The sequence below is a fragment of the Stegostoma tigrinum genome, chromosome 1 (assembly GCF_030684315.1).
Source record: "Stegostoma tigrinum isolate sSteTig4 chromosome 1, sSteTig4.hap1, whole genome shotgun sequence".
Lineage (NCBI taxonomy): Eukaryota > Metazoa > Chordata > Chondrichthyes > Orectolobiformes > Stegostomatidae > Stegostoma > Stegostoma tigrinum.
Genome location: NC_081354.1, coordinates 148,449,246 through 148,466,957, shown reverse-complemented (window position 1 = coordinate 148,466,957; position 17,712 = coordinate 148,449,246). Strand labels below are relative to the sequence as shown.

The following is a 17,712-nucleotide window of genomic DNA, read 5'->3' as shown; positions in this document are numbered from 1 at the left end:
TAGGAGGAGCTACACACAGTAAATACTCTTCCAGAAGTGTGTTTTGGGATTGATGCAAATATGTGTCATAATATTCGCACATTGTGAGTGGTTGAGGGCATCTAAGCATTGTTGCAACAGAACTGGTGATTTATGAGATGTTTCAAGAAGAAGCTAGTGCAGTTGGAACAATGTGGATATTGTGGCGAGTAACTTGGAAGGCAATATTGACTTCATGCTGTTCTTTTTAATACAATATTTGTATGTGTCCATTTCATCAGTTCACAGTGGGGTAGCTTCCATCAGGAATATCTGTGACATATTTAACCACACGCAAACAAATACAACCATAACACAATTCACGGGAAATAAGAAGTCAGCTTAGCTTCAATAAATATAATGGCAATGTACTTTGATAAGACTAAATCTCTGTTAAGAGTGATTTTCCCTTTGGTATAATAGAATTAACTTTATTAGGGCTCCACAGAATGTAGAAACTGTGAGAGATAGAGATGTGCAATCCACCAAGTAACATGCTTGAAGGAGCATGCTACAATGGACTGGATGCAGAGGTAGCCAGGTATAATTCTGACCTATAGCAACTTCAAAAAGTCTTCAGGTAGGTAGTTGCGGTTTGCTTTTGAATACTTGTTACAACACAGAAATACAAAGAAATCTAATTGTTTTATTGTAGGTTCGTGAATCGTCAGAGATTAAATTAAAAAAATTCGAACCCAGTGCAAAAAGCAAGGGATCCTTTCAGTGAATTTTCATTGGCTTTGACTGGAGCTGAATTGTCCCTGTTTGGATAATAATGATAAAGTTTAGCATGAACCACTCAATATTAAAAGAAGGGAAACAATATCTGTCCCTTTAGAGCAAAATTGCAACAGATTTCACAAAGTGTTTGCAGTTTTCCAAATTTAATGAACATAATCTCAGAAATTGCTGAGCAAAGTTTGGAAATTAAAATTAAAATTACAATAATGATGCTGGACAAGCTTGGATTTTCACTTAACTGTAAAATTATAAAATGTGGTTTGTTGGGGAAATTGATTTTGCCCTAGATAGGAAATAATATTTGATAAGTGCATTATCATAGAATAACACATAAGGTTGAAATAGGTTTGGTGAACACGTTAGTTTCTTCTATTTACATAAAGAACATTGGAAATTAAACAAATCCCTATATTCAATGAAGCATCATTGTTGGATGACTTCTAAGAAGTGAGCTTTTATGTTTTTTTATTAAAAAGCTCAAGTTTCTAATTACTACAATATTCTAATTCTAACATTTCACTATGATGTTAAATAAGTAATCTTTGCACATTTAAGATAAATTGTTACGTTTTTTACAGAAGAAATTTGTGGTGTGAGCGACTGACTTCTGTAAAACCAATTCTATGCTGATTATTAATTCATTGACAGATACAGGATTCCTGACATATTCCCTGCACAACTAAATTTAATTTAGACTTGTGTACTGTCAAGTATATGTAAACTGTATTATTGAAAAGTACATGAGTAGATAAAATGCTCCCTATTGTGTTTTTATATTTTCAATTTTTTTTTTAGAAAAGGAAAGCAAACAAGCAATGATAGTTTGTGACTTTTTTTACACAACACTACTACTGTTATAACTGACTAGCATACAAATATGTTTTCCAGTAAAAAAAATCAATGCAGTCCATCACAGGCATATTAGGAAATAAGGATCATAGTGGAGCATTACAGTCCCATCATTTCATATCAGCCATTAGTACAAAAAATTCTTTTAAAACAACTGTGATAAAATTACAGGCCACAATCTTTACGTTCAAAATTTCACAGTACTGTTACCAACAGTATCCCGCCATCTATTAGCGTCCTATCACTACAAAGATGCAGAGCATTGTGGTTAAACGTTCATGGAGATCATGGTGTCTTTGGCATGATGGTTTAGCTGTATGTGGTTGGTTTCTTTCACATTAACTTTGAAATATTTTCCTGATCAGATGCAAGATTAAATGGTATTAATTTGCCCTTTAAAAAATATATCTGCAGAATGATGCGTCCGGTAGGGATCCATGCCTTTGTTTTCCTTCAGTTTACGTGTGTGTCCAGTGAACTTTCACAGGGATCTGAGCTTCACATTCCTAGGAATTTGTTTCAGGAATAATGTTGAAAAGGAGATGCATTGGATCCACATCCACATGTGCAAAATAAAAAGTATGGATTCTCATAATTGCTGTTGCCTAATAATCTGTCAAACCAAATGAAAAGTGTTGTTAGAAAAAGTTTTCAAGCAAAAGTAATATGAACTGCATTTCAAAATTTGTTTTTACTATATGCAATACAGTCAAAGGTATAATACATATATATAGATCTCTTTTTGTGATCTACTTCAACCTATTTTGACATTTTTCATTTAAGTTATATCTAGTAGTGACTACAATCATTATTCTTTGTTAACAAAGGCATACAAACCTTGGATGCTAAGATGCACTAATAAGTTATTGACAGTAAAGCAAACTCTATAAGACATCCTGAGTATGATACTTACTTCATCCATAATTTAGAAGCAGATCTTAGATTATATAGGCAATGTTCCATGAGTGATCTGGCACTAAATTTGTATACATCCTTCTACTTATTAATATATTTCCCTTCTACTGAAACTGGCCAAGTCTGAAAACTGTCTGATTCATTTTCTGATCTATTCCTTCACCATGAAACGAAAACCAGAAAGTCCTACTTTAGCCACATATCAACATTTTTTTTTCTTTTGTCTGTTAGCAACTTGTTGAGTACATCCATTTAAAAGCCTGTTTTGTTGTATTTTTGTGGGGTTTTTTTGTGCAAAGGGTATCTTGAAATAACAGATGAGAGGTCCATAAAATATGTGAGACTGAACAGTTGTTTAGACTGTACTTTCTGGTGGTATTAATTAAGTAACAAATTCAGTTTGACGTGTTGATAGGTTTATTGATGCTGAGATTTTGACCCTGATACATCACAGAAAATAGTTCTGTGGGGACATGGTGCTTGACAGCTAACGTCATTTGTTACGATCTAAAACCAGTTTGCTGAATTTATTTAGGATCTGGCTTGAGGCATGTTATTTTTATTTTTAAAGGGCATAAAGTGAGACAGCCAGGGGACCTGAAAAGAAAACAAAGGCATGAGATTCCACTATTTTTAATAAACAACCCATAAATTATACTGTACAAACATAGAACAGTAATGCATCTAAAAATTATTGTGAACAGCAACAATTAGTACCAAGTAAGTAAGGCAAATAGAATATAATCAAACAGCCCTCAGCACACATCAAACAGCAAATGTAATCAAGGCAGGACTCATTGATTTCTCAACAACTCCCCCCAGATGTTAATGATATAGTCATTCATCAACTCTCATTTGAACTGCATAAGGGAGGTGTTCAGTTCGCAACAAACTACTGCACCTCCCAGTCGCAAACCATTTCCACTCCCCCTCCCATTCTTTAGACGACATGTCCATCATGGGCCTCCTGCAGTGCCACAATGATGCCACCCGAAGGTTGCGGGAACAGCAACTCATATTCCGCCTGGGAACCCTGCAGTCTAATGGTATCAATGTGGACTTCACCAGTTTCAAAATCTCCCCTTCCCCAACTGCATCCCTAAACCAGCCCAGTTCGTCCCCTCCCCCCACTGCACCACACAACCAGCCCAGCTCTTCCCTTCCACCCACTGCATCCCAAAACCAGTCCAACCTGTCTCTGCCTCCCTAACCTGTTCTTCCTCTCACCCATCCCTTCCTCCCACCCCAAGCCGCACCTCCATCTCCTACCTACTAACCTCATCCCACCTCCTTGACCTGTCCGTCTTCCCTGGACTGACCTATCCCCTCCTTACCTCCCCACCTATACTCTCTCCACCTATCTTCTTTTTTCTCCATCTTCGGTCCGCCTCCCCCTCTCTCCCTATTTATTCCAGAACCCTCACCCCATCCCCCTCTCTGATGAAGGGTCTCGGCCCGAAACGTCAGCTTTTGTGCTCCTGAGATGCTGCTTGGCCTGCTGTGTTCATCCAGCCTCACATTTTGTTGTCTTGGATTCTCCAGCATCTGCAGTTCCCATTATCTCTGATCCTTCTCACATTCTCAGCTCTCCAGAATTCTCCTTCTAAGTTCTGACAGCACAGCCATACAGTTATCATCGACTCTTCACTGAGTCCCCTACACAGAACCTGTGCAGTTCTTTGCCTTCTCAGCAGCACTGTAAACCACAGCATTCCTAACATGGAGCCTGCTTCTGTCTCCCATCCTCACACTCTGTATGTCGTATTTAAACTGCTGATCAGTGACCCCCAAAGTGTCCTGATTGACCTGTTAGAAACCATGCTCCTCTAATGCTGCCTGGTCTGCTGTGTTCCTCCACCTCCACAGCTTCAAAGAGGAGATTGTTTCGGTGTGGACAAGGCATATTCCGCCAGAAGGGAAAGGGGTCACAAACAAATCCACTGCTCTCTGAATGATAAAGGAGATTGAAATGAAATTAAGGAAGTAACAGTATGTTTATGATAAATGTCGGGTAATAAATACGTTTGAGAATCAAGCAGAAGGGTCAGAAGGGAGATGAAAAAAGCAAATAAGAGAAACATAGAGAGATTACATAAGAAGTACTGGTAGCTAAAGTAAATGAGAACCCTGGTCTTCTGCAAACACAAATGTTAAAAGTGCAATAAAAGGAGTAGAACAGAAAAGGCTATTTACATCCTTGGCGGTGAGAGGCATAGCTGAGGTATTAAATGAATATTTCTGTTTTTACCATTGAGGCAAATGCTGCCCAGTTCACAGTGGGAGAAGAGGATGTTCAGTCACTAGATGGGCTTAAAATTGATAATGATGTATTAGATAAGATTTCGGGACTGAAAGTTTGTAAGATACTGCAGCCTGGATGAGATGCATCCAAGAATATCGAAGGAAGTGAGAATGAAACTTCCAGAAGAGTGAGCGATCTTCCCTGGACTTGAAAGTGGTACCAGAGCACTAGAGAATTGCAAACATTATTCCCTAGGTTGCAAAAATAAGCTGAGAAATTACAGACTAGTTAGTTTAGTGTTGGCGGTGGGGAAACTTCTGGAAACAATTATGCAGAATAAATTAACAGTCGTACAGAAAAATTGCAGTCAATTCTGAAGACTCAGCATGGATTTATGATGGGAAATTTATGACTCACAAATTTCAAGAGGAAACAGAAAGGGTTGGTAAGAGCTGTTGACATAATGGGCATGGACTTCCAAAAGGCTTTAGATTTAGTGCCACCCAAAGATTTATGAGCAAAGTTGTAGGTCATGGAATAAACAAGACAGTAACAGAGTTTTGAAGAAGATTCATATCACATTCAAAATGTTAAGACTATTTTTCTCTCTTTGCAGCTTGTCTTCACCAATCCTTTTCTCCTCATATACCTACAGGAACTTGTACAGTCAGTTTTTATGTTCCTCACAAGCTTATTCGTGAACTCTATTGTCTCTTTCTTAATCAATCTCTTTGACCTCCTTTGCTGAATCACAAATGCCCCATTTCTTATGTTTGTTTTTTTTTCTGGTTAATTTGCATGCCTCTTTCATGGATCCAATACTATCTCTGATTTTTCTAGTAAGCCATGGTTTGGCCACCTTTCCACTTTTACTTTTGTGCTAGAGAGAAATGAAAAGAATTGCAGTAATTCACCCATGTGCTCTTTGAATATTTGTCATTGCCTTTCCACTGCCATCCCTTTAAATAATGTTCCACAATCAACAGTAGCCTACTTGTACCACATACCATCACAGTTCCTTCTATTTAGGTTCAGGACCCTCGTCCCAGAATCAACTGCATCACTCTCTAACTTGATGAAGAATTCTGTCATATTATGGTCACTCATCTCCAAGGGACTTCACACATCAGGATACGTGGACAGCAATAGTTGTGTCACTTGAAAGTGGAGTCACAGGTGGATAGCATAACAAAGGCGGCATTTGGTATGCTTGCCTTTGTTGGTCAGTGCATTGAGTAAAGGAGTTGTCAGGTCATGTTGCGGCTGTACAGGACATTGGTTTGGCCACGATTGGAATACTGCATGCAATTCTGGTTGCACCACTGGAGGAAGGACGTTGTGAAACTATAAAGGGTTCAGAAAAGATTATAAAGATGTTGCCAGTGTTGCAGGGTCTGAGCTATGAGGAGTGGCTGAATAGGCTAGGGCTATTTTCCCTGGAACATCAGAGGCTGAGGGGTGACCTTATAGGGGTTTATAAAATCATGAGGGGCAGGGATACAGTGAATAGACAACCCATCCACTAACATAATCATTCATGTCCTCCACCACCGATATTCAGTGGGAATATTACGTGCCATATTCAATAGGTATTGCAGCAACTTAACAAATCTTCTCTAACAGCACCTTCCAAACATTGACCTCAACCATATTGAAGGGCAAGGGTGTCACACACACACACACACACACACACACACACACACACACACACACACACACACACACACACACACACACACACACACACACACCCCTGCAATTTCCCCTCCAAGTCACACATGATCCTAACTTGGAATATTGTCTTCAATTTTTCATCTGTTTAAGTGAATGAACTAAAATGTGAAGTTTGGAGCATGCTCAACGGACCAGCCAGTCTTCTTCTGCTTGTATCTTCGTAAGGTCATAAAACCTTAGGGGTCCTTGCAGATTGAATGGATGACATCACCTGCCTGTTTTAAATGTCACTGGTGTTCATTTACATCAGTAGTCTTGTAGCTAGGTTGGTTGGCATAAGAACCAGGCCATCAAAACTGAAGGTGGCCGACAGGTCAAGGAGTACTCTGAGATAACCTTCTTTGCTGTCCACTACACCTCCAACTTTTGTCTCATCTGCTAACATACTAGCCATAGCTCCTATACTCACATCCAAATCATTTATATAAATGACGAAAAGCAGTGGACCCAACATCAATCCTTGTGGCACACCATTGGTCACAGACCTCCAGTCTGAAAAGCAACGCTTCAGCACCACCCTCTGTCTCATACCTGTTCTGAGCCAGTTCTGTATCCAAATGGCTAGTTCTCCCTGTCTTCCGTGTGATGTAACCTTGCTAACCAATCTACCATGAGGAACTTTGTCGAACACCTTACTGAAATCCATATAGATCATGTCCACTGCATTGTGCTCATCAATCCTCCCTGTTACTTCTTCAAAAAATTCAATCAAGTTAATGAAACACAATTTCTCATGCACAAAGCCATGTTTACTGTCCCTAATCAGTCCTTGCCTTGCCAAACACACGTAAATCCTTTCCATCAGGATTCTCTCCAATAACGTGCCCACCACTGATGTCAGGCTCACGGGTCTATAGTTCCCTTCCCTTGCCTGACCACCTTTCTTAAATAGTGGCACCAGGTTTGCCAATCTCCAGTCTTCCAGCACCATGCCTTTGGCTATTGATGATATAAACATCACAGCAAGGGACCCAGCAATCTCTTCCCCAGCTTCCCACAGAGATCTAGGGTACGCATAGAACATAGAGCATTACAGCACAGTACAGGCCCTTCGGCCCTCGATGTTGTGCCGACCTGTCATACCGATCTCAAGCCCATCTAACCTACACTATTCCATGTACATCCATATGCTTATCCAATGACAACTTAAATGTACCTAAAGTTGGCGAATCTACTACCGTAACAGGCAAAGCGTTCCATTCCCTTACTACTCTCTGAGTAAAGAAACTACCTCTGACATCTGTCCTACATCTTTCACCCCTCAATTTAAAGCTATGCCCCCTCGTGCTCGCCGTCACCATCCTAGGAAAAAGGCTCTCCCTATCCACCCTATCTAACCCTCTGATTATTTTATATGTTTCAATTAAGTCACTTCTCAACCTTCTTCTCTCGAATGAAAACAGCCTCAAGTCCCTCAGCCTTTCCTTGTAAGACCTTCCCTCCATACCAGGCAATATCCCAGTAAATCTCCTCTGCACCCTTTCCAAAGCTTCCACATCCTTCTTATAATGCAGTGACCAGAACTGCACACAAGTGCGGCCACACCAGAGTTTTGTACAGCTTCACCATAACCTCTTGGTTCCGGAACTCGATCCCTCTATTAATAAAAGCTAAAACACTGTATGCCTTCTTAACAGCCCTGTCAAACTGGGTGGCAACTTTCAAGGATCTGTGTAACATGTACACCGAGATCTCTCTGCTCATCTACACTACTAAGAATCTTATCATTAGCCCAGTACTTTGCCTTCCGGTTACTCCCACCAAAGTGCATCACCTCATACTTGTCTGCATTAAACTCCATTTGCCACCTCTTAGCCCAGCTCTGCAGCTTATCTATGTCTCTCTGCAACCTACAGCATCCTTCGTCACCATCCACAACTCCACCGACCTTAGTGTCGTCTGCAAATTTACTAACCCATCCTTCTACAGCCTCATCCAGGTCATTTATAAAAATGACAAACAGCAGTGGACCCAACACTGACCATTGTGGTACACCACTAGTAACTGGTCTCCAGAATGAACATTTCCTATCAACTACCACCCTCTGTCTTCTTTCAGCAAGCCAATTTCCGATCCAAACTGCTATATCTCCCACAATTCCATTCCTCCGCATTTTGTACAATAGCCTATTGTGGGGAACCTTATCGAACACCTTGCTGAAATCCATATACACCACATCAACTACTTTACTCTCATCTACCTGTTTGGTCACCTTCTCAAAGAACTCAATAAGCTTTGTGAGGCACGACCTTCTCTTCACAAAACCGTGCTGACTATCCCTAATCAATTTATTCTTTTCTAGATGATTATAAATCCTATCCCTTATAACCTTTTCCAACACTTTACCAACAACTGAGGTAAGGCCCACTGGTCAATAATTACAAGGGTTGTCTCTACTCCCCTTCTTGAACAGGGGAGCCACATTTGCTATCCTCCAGTCGTCTGGCACTATTCCTGCAGACAAAGATGAGTTAAAGATCAATGCCAAAGGCTCGGCAATCTCCTCCTTGGCTTCCCAGAGGATCCTAGGATAAATCCCATCCGGCCCAGGGGACTTATCTACCTTCACCTTCTGAAGGATTTCTAATACCTCTTCCTTGTGAACCTCAATCCCACCTAGTCTAGTAGCCTGTATCTCAGTATTCTCCTCGACAACATTGTCGTTTTCTAGAGTGAATACTGTTGAAAAATATTCATTTAGCACTTCCCCTATCTCCTCTGACTCCACACACAACTTACCACTACTATCCTTAATTGGCCCTAATCTTACTTTTGTCATTCTTTTATTCCTTAAATACCTGTAGAAAGCCTTAGGGTTTACCCTGATCCTATCCGCCAACAACTTCTCATGTCTCCTCCTGGCTCTTCTGAGCTCTCTCTTTCGGTCTTTCCTGGCTACCTCGTAGCCCTCAAGTGCCCTAACTGAGCCTTCACATCTCATCCTAACATAAGCCTTCTTCTTCCTCTTGACCAGAGATTCCATCTCCTTCGTAAACCATGGCTCCCGTGCTCTGCAGCTTCCTCCCTGCCTGACAGGTACCTACTTATCTAGGACACACAGGAGCTTTTCCTTGAATAAGCTCCACATTTCTAATGTGCCCATCCCCTGCAGTTTCCTTCCCCATTCTATGTTCCCTAAATCTTGCATAATCTCATCGTAATTGCCTTTCCCCCAGCTATAACTCTTGCCCAGTGGTATACACCTTTCCCTTTCCATCACTAAAGTAAACATAACAGAATTGTGATTGCTATCACCAAAGTGCTCACCTACTTCCAGATCTAACACCTGGCCGGGCTCATTACCCAGTACCAAATCTAATGTGGCTTCGCCCCTTGTTGACCTATCTACATACTGTGTCAGGAAGCCCTCCTGCACACACTGGACAAAAACTGACCCATCTATAGTGCTCGAACTATAATGTTCCCAGTTAATATTTGGAAAGTTGAAATCCCCCATGACAACTACCCTGTCTCTCTCATTCCTATTGCGAATAATCTTTGCTATCCCATGATCAGGTCCCGAGGATTTATCCACCTTTATGCATTTTAAAACATTCAACACCTCCTCCTCTGTAATGTGGACACTTTTCAAGATGTTGAAAATTTATCTTAAAGCATTCATGACTCCCATCGCACTCCATGCCTGGGTGCCTGGGTTGCCAATCAAGAAGGCTATTTTTCTTGAGTGTTATTGGAGCCACAATCTTCCAAGTAAACAGAAAGTATTCCATCACACTCTTGTCTTGTTTCTAGCAGATGGTGGACAGAATTTGGGATGTCAGGAGATGAGATATTCACTGCAGAGTTTTCTAGTCTTATGCTTGTTTCCATTGTATTTAGTTGGATCATCCAGTTAAACTTCTAGAGCATAGAAAAGTACAGCACAGTAGAGGCCCTTCGGCCCACGATGTTGTGCCGCGGAATAATCCTAATCCAAAAATAAACTAACCTAACCTACATTCCCCTCAATTCACTGCTGTCCATGTGCATGTCCAGCAGTCACTTAAATGGCACTAATGACTCCGCTTCCACGACTACCACTGGTAAACTATTCCATGCGCTCACAACTCTCTGGGTGAAGAACCTCCCTCTGACATCTCTGTTCTGTACAATGACCACCCTCAGGATATTGATGTTGCTGTTGAAGGGATCAGCAGTAGTGACATTGTTGAATACCATGTGAGCATAGTTAGATTATCCCTTGTAGGAAGGGTTTAGAGGGATATGGGCCAAATCCTGGCAAATGGGACTAGATTTATTTAGGATATCTGGTTGGCATGGACGGGTTGGACAAAAGAATCTATTTCCATGCTATGTATCTCTCTGACTCTAAATTTTTTTTTTTGCTCATTCCTGATTCTGAAAGAGTGTAAATGGATCTTCTTTGTGAATGATTGCAGTCTTTTTGATGATGATTATCTCACAATAGTATCAGGGAGGGATTTCTAAGACTCTAAATCAGTGATAATGAAATAATGGTGATAACTAACTCGGGATGGTGGCCATATTTTTGATCCCATAGTTGGGCTGATTTTTGACCCCATAGTTGAGCTGATTTCAAGAATTAATGCTTAATAAATGACTTGAAGCTGTACCTGAAGCCATTTTAACATTTGTTGCTATTGAAATCTCTCCAAACAGATCTCCAGCTGCTGCAGCTGTGTTTTGTACAACACATACAAAAAAGCACTTTACTGGAATGTGATCAGCTGTAGTACAGCATAGCAGAATTGTCAACAACTGCTTGCATAACTATTTTCTCACAAGTATAACATGCAGTTTCCAGTGATGCTTTTAATCCACTGGGCATTGTAACAAATTTGTATTGAGACGTCTCAACAAAGATAATCCTTTTGAGTTACAAGGAATTCAACATTTTCAATACGATCGGATATTCATTTTCTGTCATGTCAAATTTGTGGATATACTTTTTATGATAAATGTTTACAAATTTTCATTGAAGAAAGTTCAATTAATGTAATATTTAAGTGATGATTTGAGGCATTTCATGGACACAGACTCTGCCTGGAGTGAATTGGAATATCCCAAGCGACAATGACCGCAACTAATCTTGAAGTCAATTTCTACTTCAGCAACCTGTTTTGCTGCTTCTTTATTGTCATCTTTACAGTTCCTCCAGTGGCCTACTCTCCAACTGCTTCACTGTCTTGCTATCTACTTTCTCTAATAAGCCTTATCCTTGGCTTCTTCAATGTGACGCCTATAACTCTCACTTATTGCTGCCTGATTGAAACTGCTTCATTCCCTTGTTGTCTCCATGATGCTCACTTAATACAATAACTACCTCTAGGCTCAATGATTCCATCGCACTTATGATTTGGTCTCTAATATTCCAGCATATGTAAAGTTGAGGCCATCCAAAATTCTGGTGCTGTGTCTAAATTCACAACAAGTTTTGTTTCCCTTTCATCATTGTGCTTGCTGACCTACGTTGGGTCTTGGTCAAGTAATGGCTTGGTTTCAGATTGCTCGTTCTTGTGTGGAAATTTCTCGAGGCCTTTCCCCATCCCTATATCGGTAATCTGATCTGACCCCACAAGCCGCGAAAGCGACATATCTACATCCTCCAAATCTGTTGCCTAGAACCTAAGCTCTGGAACACATTGTCTACACCTTTTCACCTCTCAACCCTAGTTTCTTTGTTTAAGACACCTTCTTAAATCTGCTCAAGCTTTTGCTCAATGTATTTACTATCTCCCTATGCGGCTCAGTGTTGTGCTCTTTTACAATTACTCCTGTGAGATGACTTGGGACATTTCTTCGTGTAAAAGGAGCTAAAATTATAACTTGTTCACACTACAATCCTGTGAAGTAGCAAGAAAGGTAAAATGTGGACGGAAGATAAAAGAAAAAAAAGGTTAAAGACAAAGGCAATGTTAAATACAGGAGGTGACCAGTCCATTGCATTTGTGCTGGCTTTCTGCTCTGGAAATCCAAAAGTTATCCACTGACATGCTATCCCCTGGTCACCTTGTACTTGGTTCCAGAAGAAACATAGAAAGAAAGCAAACAGAGGTGAAAGTGGAGAAAATAAGGGCCAAACAGAACTGAAGGAAGACTGGGAAGCTTCTGTCAATGTAAACTATCAGCTTGAATGAATGAATGATTTTTATTGTGAAAAGTACAATAAAATACAGTGAAAAGCTTTCATTCATCACCACAATATGGCACCATTTTGTAAGTTTAAGAATAAGACAAAAATGAAAAGACATAGCTTAAAGAGAAGTCCATCTTCATTTGAGTTCTGAGCCAGCTCTTTTGTTGCTGGGCCAATTCACCTCCAACACTGCCTGCACCAGGCACACCAGAATCAGAGTTTCTCACTGTGCCCATCTCGATGTTGCCATGATGCCCTTCCTGCCACTGCCACACACAACCAACTTGAGAAAATTATTGACCCTTGGGTACCATCTTTTGCCGATTGGCCCACCTCACTGATGTCACCTCAGGGCTCATTCGCCCCCACATTGGGCTTGCTCTTCTCCATGCTGGGCATATGGGCATGAAATTCTGAGTATTTGGGCAAAGCCCAAGAAAGTTTGAGAAGCACAGAATGAACTATTTTTGTTTATGTTTATTACTGGTAATGATGTGGCCTTAGTGAGCGTTGAGTGAAAGCACAAAGATCGACAGGGCACGTACATAACTTACCATAACTTTTATCAGTAGCATTAGACTCAAGATTAAGAAACCCTGGAGCAGTTATCTCTTTGGGTCATCTATGGAACTGGCATCTACTTGTGGAAAATTGCTTAGGTATAATCTATCCGTAACAAACAGAATATATTTAACCCAATGAATTACTGTGAAGGCCTTTTCAAATTAAAGTTTAATCAGATAGCTCCTAAACTGATCATCAATTTTTTTTCTACTAGACATACTCAACTCATGATGACATTGATCTGGCTGCAAGTACAAGAACTGAACACTGGAGGAGAGGTAATCACTTGAGTTTTGACCAAAAAGGGATTCAAGCAAAACTGATGTCCAACTTGTAACAATTAACCATAGATTCAGAAATAACAAAGTGTGAAGCTGGATGAACACAGCAGGCCAAGCAGCATCACAGGAGCACAAAAGCTGATGTTTTGGGCCTAGACCTTTCATCTGCTGTGTTCATCCAGCTCCACACTTTGTTATCTTGGATTCTCCAGCATCTGCAATTCCCATTATCTCTGAACCATAGGCTCAGCTGGACCAACCAGACCAACAACATGGTTAAGATTAGAGGCTGTTTAAAATATATTACGCGAGAGCTCCAGACACACTGAAGTTGCTTGTTGGCCTTCATGTCAAACAATACTGGTGGTTGTCACCACAAGCCTCTAAAGCACTTTACTCTACATCAGAATATTGTGGCTCCTGTATAAATCGCATTGCAGCAGTTCAAAAATCTGACTTCAACAGCATCTCACAGCTTGAGCAGATTTAAGAAGGTGTCTTAAACAAAGAAACTAGGGTTGAGAGGTGAAAAGGTGTAGACAATGTGTTCCAGAGCTTAGGTTGTAGGCAACAGATTTGGAGGATGTAGATATGTCGCTTTCGCGGCTTGTGGGGTCAGATCAGATTACCGATATAGGGACGGGGAAAGGCCTCGAGAAATTTCCACACAAGAACGAGCAATCTGAAACCAAGCCATTGCTTGACCAAGACCCAATGTAGATCAGCAAGCACAATGATGAAAGGGAAACAAAACTTGTTGTGAATTTAGACACAGCACCAGAATTTTGGATGGCCTCAACTTTACATATGCTGGAATATTAGAGACCAAATCATAAGTGCGATGGAATCATTGAGCCTAGAGGTAGTTATTGTATTAAGTGAGCATCATGGAGACAACAAGGGAATGAAGCAGTTTCAATCAGGCAGCAATAAGTGAGAGTTATAGGCGTCACATTGAAGAAGCCAAGGATAAGGCTTATTAGAGAAAGTAGATAGCAAGATAGCCTGCCATCAAACAAATAAGGGCAGTGACATTGTGAGAATGTCATCAAGTCATCAAATCACATCGTATTGATTTAAACATAAGCCATCCTTTTCTTTCTCTGGCACGCTTTCACGTTAGCATATGAAAACCAGTAGCAATATCTACAAAAGAAGACTGACCATCACTTTATCAAGGCAAACAGCCAGCAACAAATGTAACGTTGCCAGAATAACCAGAATACAAAGAATAAGTGAGGTTCGTTTGTTCAACAGTCATTTTAAACCGAGGGAAAAAACAAAATCAGAGTTTCAAATATTTTGTTTTCAAATTATATTGTTAAAGTGGATTACATTAAGTAAGGATAGTAAGTTGGCAGCTCCAACAATTTGATTAGGAATACATACTTGTGTGAAACATCAACTCAACAATTGGTTTCAATGAACTAATCTCACAAATTGTTCAGAGGAGCAGGAAAGCTGACGTTTCAGGTCGGGACCCTTCTGAAAGGGTCTTCTAAAGAAGGGCCTGACCTAACACATCAGCTTTCCTGCTCCTCCGATGCTGTGTTACTCCAGCTTCACACTGTGTTATCTCTGACTCCAGCATCAGCAGTTCTCACCATCTCTGATAAATTGTTGATATCTGTATAAGAATCACATCATGGTAGTTCACTGTGTAGTTATTAATTTCAAGGACTATTAGATATGGGAAATAAATGCTGGTCTTGGACCTGTTTGCCATACAGAAAATTCCACTCATCACATGAGAGAGGCCTTTGTTGGCTTTTTACATAACTCACTTGCTGGTTAGTCTGCAGCAACCTGACCTTGAAATTGGTTTGGGATATGCAATACTGCCAGCAAACAGCATGCTGGCGGCTGGTGTGAAATCTCTGATACCCTTCAAAAATTCAGTCTATATTTATTTCAGCAAATGTCAGCTATATTGTTGGCAGCATGTCAGTAAATTAGAAGCTAACCTTTATAAATTAGCAATAACCACCAAGCCCCCCACCCAATCCCCATGCATGATTCTGTATGACAGCAATGCACAATGAGAAATGAAGCACAGATGTCAGATGTCATTCTGGATTGATAGCCAGCTGGATTGTTTGTTCATTCTAAGTAATGGATGAAGAATGTCAGCTATGTTGATCCCGGTGCCAAGATTGCGAAATGTAAGGTCAAGGTCAGGGACACTATTAAAGTTACACCCAGAATGTCGCCGAAATTGTATTAGCTCCAAAAATCCCAACTCAGCTTACAATCGGAACATTTGCTTGAAATGTTACATAATTGCTTCACTCTGCATGCACCTCCTGTATGAAAATATAATTCAGAAAATAACAGAATATCGTATCTTACCAGATAAATAAAACCACCATTATGCCAAGGAGCAGTGTCGCGGATGATTCCATTCTCATAGAACTGTTATTTTGCCGGTTGGCTCTAACACTTGGAGTTGTACTACGATAAGGTTCTGAAACTGTCATAACAATCAAAGATTCATTAAATCAATAGCATCCTTATTTTAGTATACAAATAACAATTGTCAGGTTGGTCCTGATACGACTGCAGCTCAGTCAAAACATCATGAGTTCAAGTTTCACTTCAAGCTTAGGCTCATGTAAATTAAGGTTGCCTCTGGTATTGGAAAGGGCATGCATTACTGGAGATGCCCTGCTTTACAGTGGGCCCTGGCATGATTTAAACAACTACATCGTACCATTAAAAGGAAAGCAAAGGGCTTTCTTTGAGTTCTGATTAATATTTCTTTCAATCACCATCACTTCCATTAATAGATTAAATTGCTATATGTTTTATGGGATTTTGAAATACATGAAATACAAACAATTATTTGGCATCGAGAAACTGTGCTATAGAGCCCCACACGATCTGTTGTATTATGATTATTTTTCTCCTTCTTTATTACCTCAATCATGCAAGCCCCATGTTAGGATCTAAAGCACAACATCCATTTATTTAATGGGTTACTGAATCTCCCAGGAGCAGCTCTGCTGCTGTGAAATCCAACAGACATTCTGTAAGCAATCGCAATAGCCAATTCAAAGAACTGTTGCGACACAGAAGCAAGTCACTTGGCCCATTGTTCCTATTCCAGTTCTATTCCAATTTCATACCTTTCCTCATATCACTGCACATCATTTCTGTCCAAATTATCATCTTGTGCTTCAGCAAGTACAAATCTTGCAGAGTGAGATAACAAGGTGCAGAGCTGGATGAACCCAGCAGGCCAAGCAGCATCAGAGGAGCGGAAAGGTTGACGTTTCAGGCCTAGACCCTTCTTCAGAAATTTTCTGAAGAAGTGTCTCAGCCCGAAACGTCAGCCTTCCTGCTCCTCTGATGCTGCTTGGCCTGCTGTGTTCATCCAGCTCTGCACCTTAGTATCTCAGATTCTCCAGCATCTGCAGTTCCTACTACTCCTGTAGAGTGATGCAGCTTTCACATGTTATTTAAATTTTTAAAGCCATTTGTAATTGTATACACAATTGGGAGCAATGAGGATGGGGCTGGTGATGACAGTGTGGTAGCTTTTGACACTTGCATGGGACATACAGGCAATCGCCTGGGCTGCGTGTAGTGCAAGATTCAAACCATTTAAAGGTTGTGTCTTGGGCACATTCTGATAATGATGCGTTTGCCTGAAACAGCATTCAGAGGCAGCTTGCCAGATTGTTGCTCAGGAGGATTGTGCAGCCGAAGCCAGCAGCTAAGTGAATCACAGGGATTGAGGTGAAAACAAAACAAAGAAGTGCAGATACTGGAAAGCAGAAGCAAAATCAGAAATTGCTGTGAAAACTCAGCGGATACGGCAGCATCTCTGGAGAAAAAGCAGAATGAACATTTTGGGTCCAGTGGCCCTTCAATATATTATCAGATCCACTGAGTGTTTCCAGTAGTTTCTGTGTTTGCTCTTTACCCTAGGATCACAACAATAGGTTTTCTATTTATGTGATCAGGGCTCCGCTGTGTGCCTGCTATGTTTAACTGGGTGTTCATACAGATGTTCCACACAGACAGTCAAAATTTATGTTGCACCCTAATGAGATTACTGACCAGCTAAATTGACATTTATTCATGTGTCTCCTACCAGAATCAGACATGTTTGCAACCGTCCATAAAAAGAAATTGTTGAAATAGGCTACAGATGGGAAAGGAAGCAAGCCAATTAGAATTTATCACATGTTCCACCCAGTTTATGTTGGTAAAATAGATTAAAATTCCTCCTTAATAAGTGTGATCAA

At 40.5% G+C, this 17,712-nt stretch overlaps 1 protein-coding gene across 5 annotated transcripts in view; it reads right to left on the bottom strand.

The window, feature by feature from the left end:
* Window positions 1-206: 206 nt before the first annotated feature.
* Window positions 207-17,712, bottom strand: part of cntfr (ciliary neurotrophic factor receptor) — a 380,088-nt gene continuing 362,582 nt past the window's right edge. For all 5 annotated transcript variants that reach the window (XM_059649256.1, XM_059649278.1, XM_059649273.1 and 2 more), the window contains 2 exons: window positions 15,812-15,932; window positions 207-2,221 (listed from right to left, as the gene is read on the bottom strand). In XM_059649256.1, coding sequence (XP_059505239.1) covers window position 2,221; window positions 15,812-15,932 — 122 coding nt within the window. In that variant the 3' untranslated portion in view covers window positions 207-2,220. The remainder of the gene's footprint in view (window positions 2,222-15,811; window positions 15,933-17,712) is intronic.